Here is a 16,492-nt window from a genome sequence, read left to right as displayed (position 1 = left end):
TGTGGCCCCAAGGCAGAGCCGGGGATTGTCAGGGAGCTGCCCTGCCGAGACAGCCTCTGAGGACCCAGCTCATCCCTTCTCCTTGGGCTTCAGGAGACAAAGCATCAAACAGTCCAGGGATCCGCACCTCACTAATGAGGAGCAACACTCAAGGGCAGGTGGGAGTTCCTTAGATTTTACAACATGGACACCAGACTTCCTTGGACCCCGGGCATGAGTACTTTGACTCTGGGCATCAAGGCAGGGGATTTCCCCAGTGTAATGCCCTGGCTCCTCCCCAGCAGCCACAGCTCCTCAGATTCTTTCCTCTTTTGAGTTGTCAGGGAGGCACAGAACAGGTCGCCAGTATTTGAGTATTCTCTGCTGCCCAGGCATAGGTCACAGTACCTGCTGCAGTCACGGGCAATGTTGTCCTTACACCTAAAGAGAAAAACAGCAGTGTGGGGAAGAAAAATTGGCCAGAACGCAGGGCAAACCATTTTCCCCTCCTGAGCCTGAAATCACCCCTCAGCTTCCATAACACCAGTCTCCAGTCCTCCCAGCTCCCCGGTCCTAGATCAGAGCCCTAGCACCCGGACACTCTCTGAACACAAACTCCCCACCACGCCCGGCCCAGCCCACTGCCACCGCGCTGCCCCAGCTCACCCAGGACGTACCCCGAGCCCCTCACTCACCAGAGCACCTCACACCAGCATCCTCCTCGTGCTTGCAGTCGCTCTGCCCCCAGGGCTCCGCAGCACAGTCCCACAGGGAGGGCTCCCGGCCCCCGCACCGCACCTCGTCCAGCCAGATGCTCCCGTTTCCGGGGCCAAACGCCGCGGCCCGCACGGCTTCCAGGGCCGGGCCACAGCACAGCTGCTGACACACCACCTCGGCCTCTGCCAGGCTCCAGGAGTCATCGCACACGGTGCCCCAGGAGCCGCTGTGCCAGACCTCCACCCGCCCTGAGCACTCGCTGTCTCCTCCCCTGAGCCGGAGCTTCTCTCTGTCTGAAAAGGCAGCAGCCCCTCCTGTGACTCCCCTGGTGGGAGGAAGGAGCCCCTGGGGCCCTGGGGAGGGGCGGGGCTGAGGTACCTGTGCAGGGGGCAGCAGCTGGGCACAAACAACAGGGAAACAGTGGATCAGGGACAGCTGGGGGCAAGTAGTCTTGCCCCAAATAAGATTATCTAAGGCCTGACTCAGTGCAAAGGACACATGAAAACACAGGCTTATTATCTCCTGCGCTGAAACTCACTGCATCTGATCACCAGATGAAATTACCTTAAATATTTACTTGTTAATCAGTCTTCACATCCCACAGCAAATATAAACACAGACATCTACGAATGTACACACCCCTCTGAGTGAAAGTTCCACTAGATGAAGGACCTTGTATATCTTATATATGCCATGTTTCTGCTGTTAGGACAGTGCCTGCACATTGTATGCACTCATTCAACAAATATCTATTGAAAACCATTTCTAAATACCAGATAGGGGCTTGATAAATATTTATTAAATGAATGAATAGACAAATAAAATTCAGTGAAATAAAATTTGTTTTTCTTAAATACATACTAATCAGTGAAATAGTAAACCAAATATACATTGATGGTAACAGTCTATGATAATAGTTCATATTAAAAATAATCAGTCCAGAAGCACAGAGTCAATTTGTATTCAAAATCTCATGTACATAATTTTAATGGAAAATTATCAGATAGATTATAAACTACTCTTACCTATTATTCAGTGTGACAAGTGGGCAAGTAAAGACTACTGTTGTAAAAGGGAACTCTCTTTTTTAAATTTATTTTTAATTGGAAGGTAATTGCTCCACAATGTAGTGTTGGTTATGTGCGTGTGTGTGTTAGTTGCTCAGTCATGTCCAACTCCTTGTGACCCCATGGATTGCAGCCCACCAGGCTCCTCTGTCCACAGGAATTTCCAGAGAAGAATACTGGAGTGGATTGCTATTCCCTTCTCCACTGGATCTTCCCTACCCAGGGATCAAACCCAGGTCTCTCACACTGCAGGCAGTTTCTTTGCTCTCTGAGCCACCAGAAAAGCCTGTAGTGTTGGTTGGGAATCTCTTAAAAAGAGATTTCCTTTCCTGTATGCTTACAGGAAAGACTTCGTAGAATTCTGAGAAGATATATGTACACACATATGTACACACTGAGTAAGCCAGAAATTTTTGCAATAGTCAAAAAAAGCCTACTGAGAAAAATTTGTATTGAGTAGATGCAGAAATAATAAACAAAAGACTGAAAATATATTTAAAAGAATTGAAGCTGAGAGAAATAAATATAAATTTAAAAAACCAGAAGGGTAAATAGTACCTGTCATAAAGTATCAATATTTACATATTCTTTCCAGATCATCCTATCAAAACTCCTACCCGCTCTATGCAGAGAACCTCTGAGAAAACAATGGCAGGACCTCTGTGAGCGGGTTGCTCATCTTCATGGTCAAAGATTTTACGACCTCTCAATTCATGGGGTTTCATTGTAGGAAAAATATCATCAATAAATTGTCTCATAGTTTAATGCCTCTTTGGCCTTCAAATGAAAATGACAAAGAGATGAGCAAAGAGAGGCAAGGAAGGGAGTGAGCCTCTGCTTTTGAAGTATCTGTTCCCACATTCTCTTAGCTGTGGGCTTCAGGCAACATCCAGCAAACCATTCAAGGTGTACCTGAATGGGGTGTGTGTGTTTGTATATGTGGAGGGGGAGGGAAGGGGAGAGAGAAACAGAGAGAGAAATGTTGAAGGAATAAGGTGCTATGGTTTGACTATTTGTAACCCTCGACAGCATTTATTTATTTCATTCAAAAGTTATTGCTGAAATCTCAATTCTCAATGTAACAGTAGTTAGTGGTGGAGCTGTCTCTAACTTTTCCAAGAACAGAAGAAAGGAACACTTCCAAACTGATTTGATGAACCCAAAATTAGTCTGATACCAAAGCCAGATAAGGACACCATGAGAAAAGAAAATTACGGGCTAATACTCTGATAAATATAGGTGCAAAAATAATCAACAAAATATCAGAAAACTGAATTTGACAATACATTAAAAGAATCATACACCATGATCAATTGATATTTGTTCCAAGGATGCAAGGATAGTTCAACATTCACAAATTAATCAATGTGATACACCAAATAAACAAAATGAAGGTAAAAATCATATCCTCAAAGGATGCAGAAAAAGTGTTTGACAAATTAAACATCCACTTAAGGTAAGAACTCTTATACAAAGTAGGTATAGAAGGACTGCATCTCAACATAATTAAGGCCATATGAAAAGTACACAGCTAACATCATACTTGACTGTAAAAAACCAAAAGCTCTTCCTCTGAAATCAGACACAAGACAAAAATGTCTACTCTCACCACTTTTATTCAACTTAGTTTTGGTAGTCCTATCCAGATCCATCAGGCAATAAAAACAAAATCAAGACATCCAAATCTGAAAGGAAGAGGCAAAACTGACACTCTTTGCAGATTGAAAAGTGAAAGTGCTAGTCACTCAGTCCTGTCTGACTCTTTGCGACCCCAAGAACTGCAGCCTGCCAGGCCTCTCTCTCCGTGGGATTCTCCAGGCAAGAATACTGGAGTGGGTTGCCATTCTTTCCTTCAGGGGATCTTCCTGACCCAGGGACTGAACCCAGGTCTCTTGCATTGCAGACAGATTCTTTACCATCAGAGTAGTAAGGAAAGAAACCCCCTTACATGATATTGTATGTAGAAAACACTAAAGACTTCACCAAAAGTATGAGAACTAATACACTCAGTAAAGTTGTAGAAAGAAAAATCTGTATACAAAAATCATATGCATTTCTTTACACTAACAGCAAACTGTTATAAGAGAAACTGAGAAAACAATTCTATTTACATTTGCATGAAAATGAATAAAATATCTAGGAATAAATTTAACCAAGCAGGTGAAAGACCTGTACACTGAAAACCATAAGACATTGATGAAAGATACTGAAGAAGATGACTCAAATAAATGGAAAGATATTCTGTGATCATGGATTGGAAGATCTAATATTGTTAACATGCCCATTCTACCCAAAGCAATCTACAGATTCACTGCAATCCTTATCAAAATTCCACTGGAAATTTTCACAGATACAGAAGAAACAACCCTAAAATTTGCATGGAACCACAAAAGATGCTGAATACCAAAGCAGTCTTGAGATAGAATAACAAAGCTAGAGGTGTCATGCTTCCTGATTTCAAACTGTATTACAAAGCTATATTAATCAAAACAGTATGTTCTTGGTATAAAAATGGACACAGAGATCAATGGAACAGAATAGAGAGCCCGTAAATAAACCCACATTTCAATGGTCAATTAATTTTTGACAAAGAAGCCAAGAATATACAGTGGGAAAAGGATGGTTTTTTCAGTAAATGGCATGGGGAAAACTGGACAGCCACATGCAAAAAATGAAACTGGACCACTATCTTACACCATTTACAAACATTAACTCAAAATAGATTAAAGACTTGATCACAAGTCCTGAAGCCATAAAATTTCTACAGGAAAAAACCAGAGAATAAAATCCTTGACACCAGTCTTTGTGATGATTTTTTGGCTTTGACACCAAAAACAAAGGGAACAAGAGTAAAAACAAGCAGTTGTGATGACATAAGGCTAAAAAGCTTCTGCCCAATTAAGGAAACCATCACCAAAATGAAAAAGCAACCTATGGAATTGGAGAAAATATTTGCATATTATATTTCTGGTAAGGATTATTATCCAAAATACACAAGGACCTCATACAACTCAGTTGCAATATATATATATGATTTTTAAAAAATGGGCAGAGAACCTGAATAGACATTTTTTTTTAAAGAATACATACAACTTGCCAATAGGTACATGAAAACGTGCTCAACACTACTTATCATCAGAAAATACAAATCAAAACCACAACAAGATATCACCTCATATCCTCTAGAAAGTCTTTTATCGAAAAGAAGCAATAACAGGAGTTGAGGAGAAAATGAAGAGACAGGAAAGCTCTTGCTTTCCTGTTAGAGGGAATATAAGTTGATGCAGCCCCTATGGAAACAGTATTGAGGTGCATCAAAAATTAAAAATAGAACTGCCATATGATTCAGGAATTTCACTTTAGAGTATTTCTCTGAAGGAAACAAACACACTAACTTGAAAACTCAATGTTCACTGCAGCAACTTATGTTCAGTTGCTAGGCTGTGTCTGACTCTTGCAAGCCCACGGACTGCAGCACATCAGCCTCCTCTCTCCTTCCTATCTCCCAAAATTAGCTCAAATTCATGTCCACTGAACTGGCAATGCTATCTAACTATCTCATCCTCCGCGGCCCCCTTTTTCTTTTGCCTTCAGTATTTCCCAGCATCAGGATCTTTTCCAATGAGTCAGCTCTTCTCATCAGGTGGCCAAAGTATTGGAGCTTCAGCTTCAGCATCAGTCCTTCCAATGAACATTCAGGGTTGATTTCCTTTAGGATTGATTGTTTTGATCTCCTTGCTGCCCAAATGACTCTCAGTTCAAGTGAGGCATCCAAGCACCACTATTCAAAAGAATCAACTCTTTGGCATTTAGCTTCTTCTATAACCCAGCTCTCACAGCCAGATACGACTACTGGAAAAAATATAGCTTTGACTATATGGACCTTTGTCAGCAAAGTGATGCCTCTGCTTTTTAATATTCTGTCTAGTTTTGTCACAGAGGAGCAAGCCTCTTTTAATCTCATGGCTGCAGTCACCGTCAGCAGTGATTTGGGAGTCCAAGAAAAGAAAATCTGTCAGTTTCCACTTTCTCCCCTTTTAGTTCCCATGAAGTGCTGATGATCTTAGTTTTCAGAATGTTGAATGTTGAGCTGTAAGCCAGCTTTTTCACTCTCCTCTTTCACCCTCAACAAGAGGCTCTTCAATTCCTCTTCACTTTCTGCCATTAGAGTGGTATCATCTGCATATCTGAGGTTGTTGATATTTCTCACAGCAATCTTGATTCCAGCTTGTGATTCTTCCAGCCAGGCATTTCCTATGATGTTCTCTGCATATAAGTTAAATAAACAGGGTGACAATATACAGCCTTGATGAACTCTTTTCCCAATTTGGAACCGCTCGGTTGTTTCATGTCCAGTTCCAACTGCTGCTTTTTGACCTGCATACAGGTTTCTCAGGAGGCAGGTAAGGTGCTCTGCTATTCTTGTCTCTTTAAGAATTTTCCACAGTTCATTGTTTATGTCGTCAATGAAGCAGATGTTTTTCTGAAATTCTCTGGCTTACTCTATGATCCAACAAATGTTGGCAATTTGATCTCTGGTTTCTCTGCCTTTTCCAAGCCCAGCTTGTAAATCTTGGAAATTCTCAGTTCACTTAGTGCTGAAGCCTAGCTTGAAAGACTTTGAGCATAACCTTGCTAGCATGTAAAATGCGCACAAATGTGCGGTAGTTTGACCATTCATTGGCATTGCCCTTCTTTGAGATTGAAATGAAAATCGACCTTCTTCAGTCCTGTGGATGCTGATGAATCTTCCAAATTTGCTGACGTATTAACTACAGCACTTTAACAGTATTACCTTTTAGTATTTTATAGCAATATATATGACTCAAACAATTAAGTCTTCACTGAGGAAAGAATAAAGAAAATGCAATATAGACATATATCCACCCATAAAAAAGAAGAAAATCTTGCCAGTTTCAACAACATGGATGGACCTTGAGGGCATTATGCTAAGTGAAACGAATCAGAGAAAGAAAAATACCATATAATCTCATTTATATGTGTAATCTTAAAACAAAAAGCAAGTTCAGAGATGCTGAGTAGTTGGTGGCTGCCAGAGGTGGGGGATTTGGTGTGGGCAAAGGTAATCAAAAGGTATAAATTTGAATTATAAAACTAATAGGTGAAGAGATATAACATACAGTAAGCTGACTACAGTGAATAGTGTACTGTCTATTTGAAAGATGGCGAGAAAATACCTCTTGAACATTCTCATCATGTAAGAAAAATATTTAACTATATATATGGATATATATTTATGGATCAATATATATGGATATAGATATAGATATAGATATAACTAGACTTACTGTAGTGATCGTTTATCAATACACACAAACATATAAGCATTATGTTGTACACAGCAAAGAATACAATGTTGTATGAATTATCTCAATTAAAAATTTTTAATAAAACAAGTTTGGAACTTGTAGATTAAATTAGCTCCATCCAAACTTCATTTTATAAATGCAACTTAATTCACTTAGATTTTAAAATATCAAATCTCACTAATAACATCCTACAGAATTGGGACAAACACAGAAACGGACATGAGTCACCTGCACATGAGATGTAGGCTTCCTCCTTTGGAGAGCATGAACTGTATTTCCATGGGCCAGAAGGACACTGCCAGAGAGAGGTATCCGTTTTCCGACACTAAATCAAGTCTACCCACCGGGGTCTAGAACCTTCCCTGAGACCAACAGACGTGTTGAGACTTCCACTGTCCCCACAACCAAGCTGTCTGCAGATGATGGACACAGTGACCTCATCCATGGGGCTGTGGCAGACACTGCCCCAGGTCCCGTTGTAGAAAACTTCCAGCCACCCAGCACACTGCTGGTCCTCGCTGACCATCCTGAGGGCCAGGAACTCTAAGATTGAAAGGGAGGAGATGGGACAGAGTGAGCACTGCACTCAGTGCTCTGGGTTTTCCTCTATCCCAAAATTGTGAACACTCATCTGTGACCCAGCTGAGGAAGCAAATCCACTAGATGACCAGAGTGAAACTTGTCTCCTTTTTACTTGAGTTTGTCCATTTATGTCTGTCTTTCTAAATATTTCTACCACCCTGATGTGGTGGATATGAACTGAGAGGAAGACCAACCCGGACACCTGCAGGGAGAGGGAGCTGACTCCTGCTTCCTGACAAAACATCTAAAAGAGTGTATGAAAGGGATGTGATGTGGACAGTGTGGAGGCAGATAGAATAATGGACCCACAAATGTCTACATGGAACCTGTGTCTATGTTTCCTTATCTGGCAAAAGGGACTTTATCTATGTGATTAAGGTATGGCCCTTGGGATGGTAAGATTAACCTGAAATATGGTGGATTAACCACCTGAGCACATTCTAATCACATTCTTAGACCCACTGTCCTTTAAAGTGGAATCCCTTTCCTCGTTCTGGCTAGAGGAAGATGTGAATATGGATAATGGATAGAGAGGTGGAGCATTGTTGGTCTGATGATGAACAGAATAGGATTATTAGTGAAGGAAGGCAAGCAGTTTCTAGAAGCTTGAAAAGACAAGAAACAGATTCTTTCCCAGAGGCTCAAAAGTGATGTGGCCCTGCTGAAACTTTTATCACAGTCTAGTGAGATCTCTGCTGGACATCTAAGCCACAGAAGTATAAGGAAATAAATATATTGCTTTCAACCATTAACAATGTGGCAATTTGTTATAGACCAAATGAAAACTAGCACAGTGGCTTTAAGACTTCTCTACCATATGTGCCAGAAGGGTGAGCCCTTCTTTCAAGAAAAACTGTGAGAAAAGGCTCTGCCAGGAAACACTACTGAGAAGAAAGGACCAGAATCTCAGTTGCTTCAGGAGGCAGTAAAAGGACCTCGTCTTCACGTCTGCTGGAAAGACGCGCTCCATGGGAGGAAGCCTCCTTCTCTGGTCCTTGCAGCATCTCTCCCTCAGGGATCAGATCCCCTTTCTTCAGAGCCCCACCCCTCCCCCAGCCTGTGGACAGTGAGCAGCACAGACCTGAGCAGATGACCCCCGCGTCCTCCTTGTGTTTGCAGTCGTGCCGTCCCCAGGCCCGGGAAGGGCACTTCCACACGTGGGACTCCTTTCCTGTGCAGTTCAGGTCTTCCAGCCAGATGGGCCCTGATCCCGCCCCGAAGTGAGCTGACCCCGTGGCATTGAGGGCTTCTCCACAGCCCAGCTGCCTGCACACCACGCGGGCATCGTCCAGGTCCCAGCCGTCATCACAGATGGTGCCCCAGGAGCCCTGGTCAAGGATCTCCACTCTCCCGGCGCAGGGACCACCCCCGTCCACCAGGCGGAGCTGTCTGCTGTCTGAGGAGAGAGAAATCGGACAATGGGGCGGTGACAGGGGAATGAGAAGGGTCTTATCTCCTGTGGGACCCTCACCTGAGCAGTAGGGGGCGCTCTCCTCTGAGGCTGCAGAGCCTGTTGGTTCAGACACAAAGCGGTTGCACCGCGGCAGCACCTGGGTCTGGTTTCCTGAAGAAACAGCGATGATTAGAGGGTTGGGAGGGTTAAAGAACAGGAAAGTCAGTTAAACTAAATAATTTTTAGGAGGGGAGGAGAGTTTGGGGGAAAATGGATGCATGTATATGTATGGCCGACTCCCTGGCTGTTTACCTGAAATTACAACAACATTGTTAATCGGCTATACCCCCATACAAAGTAAAAAGTTCAAAAGAAAAAAAAATTTTTTTTAAATAATGACCTAGTGATGGAGCAGAGATGAAAGCTGTAAGATACCAGTGAAGTTACCATAATCTTAGTGTTCTCTTTCTCTATGAAGAGCCCTGGTCCTGACAATGGCACAATTCCTGTTTTAAGCCAAGCTTTGCCCTGAGAATGAGTTAAATAAGTTGTTCTATCCTTAAGTCTATCCCTTAAATAGAAGAAGCAAAACAATATCCTTTCTGAAGGAGTTGTACAGTTTTTTATCTACAATGTTTGTGATTTTAAAAATACTTATATAAAAGACACCTCATGGAAAACCAAGAGGAAAAAGAAACATTAAAAAATTTCCCAGGGTATTTGGCTCTTAACGTTACCTGACAGAGAATTTATTTTATTTAATTTTATTAATTTTTATTTGAGTATAATCACTTTACAATGTTGTGGTAGCTTCTGCTGTACAGCAAATTTAATAAGTTATACATATACATATGGGCTTCCTAGGTGACCCAGTGGTAAAGAATCTGCCTGCCAAACAGGAGACTGCGGTTGCATCACTGGGTTGGGAAGAGCCTTTGGACACAAAAATGGCAATCCATTCCAGTATTCTTGCCTGAGAAATCCTATGGACAAAGGAGCATGGCAGGCCATGAGGTCATAGAAGAGTCAGACACAACTCAGTAACTAAACAACAACAACTATATATATATATATACACATATATATCCCCTCTTTCTTGGATTTACTTCCTATTTAGGTCACCATGGATCACTGAGTAGAGTTCCCTGTGCTATAAAATAGGTTATTATTTATCTGTCTATGGGTGCGTGCATGCTAAGTCACTTCAGTCGTGTCTGACTCTGTGACACTATGAATTGTGGCCCACCAGGCTCCATGTCTATGGGATTCTCCAGGCAATATCTATTTTATACTTAGTATCAATTGTGTAGGGCTTCTGAGTCTGGTGGCTCAGACAGTAAAGAATCTGCCTGCAATGTGGGAGACCTGGCTTTGATCCTTGGGTTGGAATGTCCCCTGGAGAAGGGCATGGCAACCCACAGCAGTTGTACCAATTTACATACTCATATGTAGGAGGATTCCCTTTCCTGCTCATCCTCTCCAGCATTTATTCTTTGTGGATTTTTAAATGACAGACATTCTAACTGGTGTGAAGTATTACCTGACTGTAGTTTTGACTTGGGTTTCTCTAATAATTCGTGATGTTGTATTTGTTAGCCATCTGTATGTCTGGAAACATGTCTAATTAGGTCTTTTTCCCATTTTTTCATTGGATTGTTTGGTTTGTTGATATTGAGTTGTTTGTGTCTTTTGAAGATTAACCCCTTGTTAGTTGCTTCATTTGCAAGTATTTTCTCCCATTCTGAGAGTTGTCTTTTTGTTCTGTTTATGGTTTCCTTTGATATGTAAAAGCTTTTAAGTTTAATTAGGTCCTTTTTAAAAAAAAATTTTTTTGTTTTTATTTTCTTTAGGAGGTTGATCAAAAAAGATCTTGTTCCAAATTATGTCAAAGAATGTTCTGCCTATGTTTTCCTCTAAGAGTTTTATAGTCTGACAGAGAATTTAAATAGCCAAGATTAAAGTGCACAAAGTATTAATTAACATGATGTGTATCTTGGCAGAGAAATGATAACAAAAACAAATGAAAATTCTACAGCTGTAAAAGTTAACCGCTGAAATTAAGGACTAGAGAATGAGTGTATCAGCACATTAGATTGACATAAAGTAGAAATAGTAAAATGGAAGATCAGAGGATAAATATTCCTCTATTTAGAAATGCTGGTTTTATGGTAAGTGCCTAGTTAATAATGCTATATAACAAAATCTCCCCCCAGACTTAGCAGTTGAAGGAATTTATTTTTTAATTTTGCTCATGATTTCCTGGGTCAGTAACTTGGGAAAGACTCAACTGGGCAGTTCTATCTTTGGGGTTTCTCATGTGGTTGCACTTAGATGTCATCTGGGGCTGACATCTCTAAAGCTTTGAGTGAACTGTGGTTTTGTAAGGAAATTCCCAGAAGTATTTTTGTTGTTGTTGGGAGGGAGGGATAAAGGAGCATCATGTCTGCAACCTAATCCAGACAGATTTTACATACTCAGGGAAAAACAGGGCAGGAGAGGGATAAATAAGGAGAGAAATGGAAAGCTAGAACAAGAGAAAGAGAGAGAGAAGAAAGAAAGAGAGGTTAAAGCAAAATACTAATCTATGCTGTACTTAAATGAGATAGATGTACTAGTCTTGACCTGGGAAATCCAGGTCAAGTTCAGAGAGAATTCATTCCTAGAAAACCTTCACTAAAGGAAATACTAATAACATCAAACCCATAAAATGCCTAGGAGAAAACTTAGTTAAACATGTGCAAAACATCTGAGAGAAATTCAAGACCTAACTGAATGAAGGGATATATTTTGTCAGTGAATTGGGAAACTCAGTGTTGTCAAGTCAGTCATTCTCAAATTTATATACAGATTAAATCTAACCTCAATCAAATTCCCTTGTGTGTTTGTGTGTCTGAAACATGACAAGCTGATTCAAACTTTATGTTGCCATTGTTCAGTCACTCAGTCGTGTCTGACTCTTTGTGACCCCAAGGACTGCAGCACACCAGGCTTCCCTGTCCATCGTCAACTCCCGGAGCTTGCTCAAACTCATGTCCTTTGAGTCAGTGATGCCATCCAACCGTCTCATCTTCTGTCATCCCCATCTCCTCCTGCCTTCAGTCTTTCCTAGCATCAGGGTCTTTTCTAGTTAATCAGCTCTTCGCATCAGGTGGCCAAAGTACTGGAGCTTCAAAAATATATACAACATACAAAAACCAAGAATGACTAAAGCAGTTGGCAAGAAAAGCAACAACATAACTTCTTTAAATTAAAGTTACCCAGACTTACTATGTGTGCTTAGTCAATCAGTCATTTCTAACTCTTTGTGACCCAATTGACTATAGCCTGCCAGGCTCCTCTGTCCATGGGGATTCTCCAGGCAAGAATACTGGAGTGGGTTCCCATGCCCTTCTTCAGGGGATCTGCCCAACCGAGGGATCAAACCCAGGTCTCTCGCTTGCAGTCAGATTCTTTACTGTCTTCTGAGCCACCAGGGAAGGTTTAAGACTTACTATACAGTTACAATAATTTAAAAAATGCAGTACAGGTGCAAGGAGAGACAAAGGATACAGTGGAACAAAATAGAGAGTCTAAAAAATATATTCAGACATATGTGCCCTTTTGCTTATCACAAAGGTGACACTGCAGTGGGGAATAGTCTTTTCAGAAAAAGATTTTGAGTCAACTGGATACCCATATTAAAACATGACACTTGACCCTTATCCTACACAGACGTCAATCCTAGAAGCCAAGTACAATTATATGCCAAAAAAATGTAATTACACTTCTGTGATATACTCTCAAAGAACATTTTTGTGATTTTGGAGTAGACAAAGTTCATTTTAGAAGGATAAAAGGAGCTCTGTGGATTGGAACAATAGACTGGTTCAAAACTGAGACAGAAGTACATCAAGGCTGTATATTGTCACTTTACTTATTTAATTTACATGCAGAGTACATAAATGCCCAGCAAAATGCTGGGCTGGATGAAGCACAAACTGGAGTCAAGATTGCTGGGAGAAATATCAATAACCTCAGATATGCAGATGACACCACCCTTATGGCAGAAAGTGAAGAGAAATTAAAGAGCCTCTTGATGGAAGTGAAAGAGGAGAGTGAAAATGTTGGCTTAAAACTCAACATTCAAAAAACTAATAACATGGCATCTGGTCCCATCACTTCATGGCAAAAAGATAGGGAAACAGGGACAGACTTTATTTTCTTGGGCTCCAAAATCACTGCAGATTATGACTGCAGCCATGAAATCAAAAGATGCTTGCTGCTTGGAAGAAAAGTTATGACCAACCTAGACAACATATTACAAAGCAGAGACATTACTGACAAAGGCCCATCTAGTCAAACCTATGATTTTTCCAGTAATCACGTATGGATGTGAGAGTTGGACCAGAAGGAAAGCTGATGCTGAAGAACTGATGCTTTTGAACTGTGGTGTTGGAGATGACTCTTGACAGTCCCTTGGATGGCAAGGAGGTCCAACCAGTCAATCCTAAAGGAAATCAGTCCTGAATATTCATTGGAAGGACTGATGTTGAAGCTGAAGTTCCAATACTTTGGCCACATGACAGGAAGAACTGACTCATTGGAAAAGACCCTGAAGCTGAGAAAGATTGAAGGCAGGAGGAGAAGGGGACAATAGAGAATCACATGATTGTATGGTTTCACCAACTCAATGGATATGAGCTTGAGCAAGCTCCAGGAGATGGTGAAGGACAGGAAAGCTTGGCGTGCTGCAGTCCATGGGGTCACAAAGAGTCGGACATGACTGAGTGACTGAACTGAACTGACTGACTGAAGGAGCACTACATGTACAGAGAAAAAGTCGATAAGTCAAACCTATGATGCGTAACTTGACTCATTTAAGTACAGCATGCCATTAAGAAAATAAAAATATAAGACAGAATTAAACACACAAAAATCATAATAAATATTTCTTCCAAAAGTCATCATCATGGTAATTTGCACCATTATATTTCTAACAGTCAAGAACTGGAAATAAACTCAAATCTCTGCCATTAGTTGAATGGTTTAGTGCATGGTCATGTGATCATTCAAAGGAATACTCTATAATAATAAAAATGAATACAATGTTGCATAAACAACATCATGAGTGAATCTCAAACACAGTTTGGAGTCAAAGCAATTAGACACAAAAGAAAACATATGTATGGTTTTACATAAAGTTCAAAACCTGAGAAAATACTCTATGGAAGTACAAGTCTTAGGTAAGCAGTCCTCCCTGGAGAAGAAGAGGACACAGCTATTGGAAGGCAATAGTGATTCTATGGTGCTATGAATGTTCTCTTTGTAGATCTAGGTTGGGGAACATGACCTAGGTATACACTTATTGTTTGTACTTTTTTCTCTGTTATTATCCTTAAATAATAATGTTTCATAAAAAATATTATTCGTCTAGGCGTTTCTTTCCCTGACACAGCACTCCTTAGCATTTCTTAGCACTTCTTTCCCCTGAAAAAATGAGTGAACAATGAGAATGTTATGGAGCAGGACCTAATGGAGCCTTCTCAGGACAGCCCACCCTCATGTCCTCCACCTGCCTGTTTGTAGAAAAACCTAGTTAAAGAATAAATTTAATCACAGAAATGAAAAAATATTCAGAAACAAAAGAAAACAAATAGGACAAAATAATAATAGTTTAGCTCTAAACAAATTCAAGGACTTTTAGTTCCTTCTCATGGGCTATAGATAACATTCTGAGCCATATCTTTTGAACTACTTTGCTGATAGTGAAATCCCAAATAGGTGGCAGCAAAAAAATTACATGATGACCAGACTAGTGGGTTGCCATTTCCTTCTCCAGGGGATCTTCCCAACCCAGGGATCAAACCCGAGACTCTTGCATTGCAGGCCGATTCTTCACCATCTGAGCCAACAGGTAAACCCATAATCTTCATCTTACACAATTCCAAGAATTGGCCTCAAGTAAATGGCAAGAGACCGACACTAGAATTGATGATTAACTATAATTCAAACAATAAAGGTGACAGTGATCAGACCTATTTCAAGATGATTGTCAAAGCTAGCTGTGCTATTCTGCAGGTAACCTGTCCCCTACCTCCACCTGTGCACTCCAGAAATTCCCATTTAAAAACTCTCATGCCTGATCAGCAAGGAGGAGCTGGTTATTTGTTACATTAGCCCTCTGTCTCCCCAGAACTGCTGGTTTACTCAATAAAGCTGTCTTAATTTTACCCCACACTTGTCTCTCAGTATTGGATTCTTGAGTAATGAGCAGCTGAAACCTGAGTTCAGTAACAAGAATAAACATTTCACTACAGAATATCTTTCTTTTTTTTAAGCCTGTTTTCCATTACTCTCTGCTTTGGGGACATTACAGTCCAGGAGCATCCTAAGTACAGTAGCCCTTCCCTGTCTTACCTGAGCAGATCACAGAGGCCGTGTTGCCATGGGAACAGTCAGGAACACCCAGGGCAGTCACAGGGCATTGCCACAGGAAGGACTCAGTCCCTGAGCAGTGAAATCGGGCTTTCCATAGTCGATCACTTCCTTCTGCTCCGTTTGGGGGGGAGATGGCAACGCCACAGCCGAGCTGACGACAGACAACATTGGCATTGGCCAGACTCCAGTAGGAGGCACAGAGAGCTCTCCATTGTCCAGAAATATTCATCTCCACCCGCCCCTCACACTGAGAGGTGCCATTTTTCATGAGATGGACTTCTGTGTACACTGATAGAAAAAGACAGGATTTCAGCAAAATCTGATTTCTCTTTTAGCTTGAACTGAGTGTACACAGGGGTTAAGTCCTGCCATGCATCTCACCTGAACAGACAACCTGAGCAGCTCCACTGTGCTGACACCTGCCCCCTGGACAGGGCACTCTGGGGCAGAACCAGAGCTCAGGCTCCTCCCCCTCACACCTGAACTCTTCAGCCCAGACCCGGCCATCGGACTCTCTGAAGGGCACGTGTCCCAGGACAGACACAGCCTTGCCACACCCCAGCTCTGCACAGATGACCTGGGCAGTGGGGAGTGTGAAGTTCCCATCAGACACTGGGATCCAGGCTTCTCCAGAACGCACTTCTACTCGCCCTGAGCAGGGTCCATCCCCTCCAGCCAGACGCACAAATCCTAAGACAAACAAAGAACAACAAACCCAGTGAGTGTTCATGAACCTGGCATGACAATTGGAAACAACATCTCACAGGCAATGGTGGGAAAGCTTTACTTTCTAACAGTGAAATAAGAGGGGATAAGAAGAGAGAATCTGACTGTCATTGTCAAATTGCATTTTCATGAGCAAGTTTCTAAAGAGGTATCCAGAAGGACTGCAGGGTCAGTTTAGAATGGCTGAATCCTGAGAATATATATTTTGGTTAGGAATGTTAATTCTTATCTGGGGGCCTTATTCTGGTGGCCTGGAAACTACAAGGCCCAAAGAAACTGCA

At 41.5% G+C, this 16,492-nt stretch overlaps 2 protein-coding genes across 2 annotated transcripts in view; one reads left to right on the top strand and one right to left on the bottom strand.

Moving 5' to 3' along the window:
• Positions 1-16,492, top strand: part of LOC122423345 (antigen WC1.1-like) — a 246,079-nt gene that overhangs the window by 85,925 nt on the left and 143,662 nt on the right. The gene's annotated exons all lie outside the window — the stretch shown is intronic.
• The window catches only part of LOC122423343 (antigen WC1.1-like), a 55,334-nt gene that overhangs the window by 6,638 nt on the left and 32,204 nt on the right, over positions 1-16,492 (bottom strand). The window contains 9 exon segments of the mRNA XM_043440298.1: positions 388-420; positions 675-989; positions 1,075-1,092; positions 6,127-6,128; positions 7,309-7,636; positions 8,757-9,071; positions 9,147-9,239; positions 15,465-15,773; positions 15,867-16,175. Of these exon segments, the coding sequence (XP_043296233.1) occupies positions 388-420; positions 675-989; positions 1,075-1,092; positions 6,127-6,128; positions 7,309-7,636; positions 8,757-9,071; positions 9,147-9,239; positions 15,465-15,773; positions 15,867-16,175 (1,722 nt within the window).

The sequence above is a fragment of the Cervus canadensis genome, chromosome 21 (genome assembly GCF_019320065.1).
Source record: "Cervus canadensis isolate Bull #8, Minnesota chromosome 21, ASM1932006v1, whole genome shotgun sequence".
NCBI classification, from domain to species: Eukaryota; Metazoa; Chordata; class Mammalia; order Artiodactyla; family Cervidae; genus Cervus; species Cervus canadensis.
Note: the sequence above shows the minus strand (reverse complement) of the source record. Positions and strands in the feature narration are given on the sequence as shown.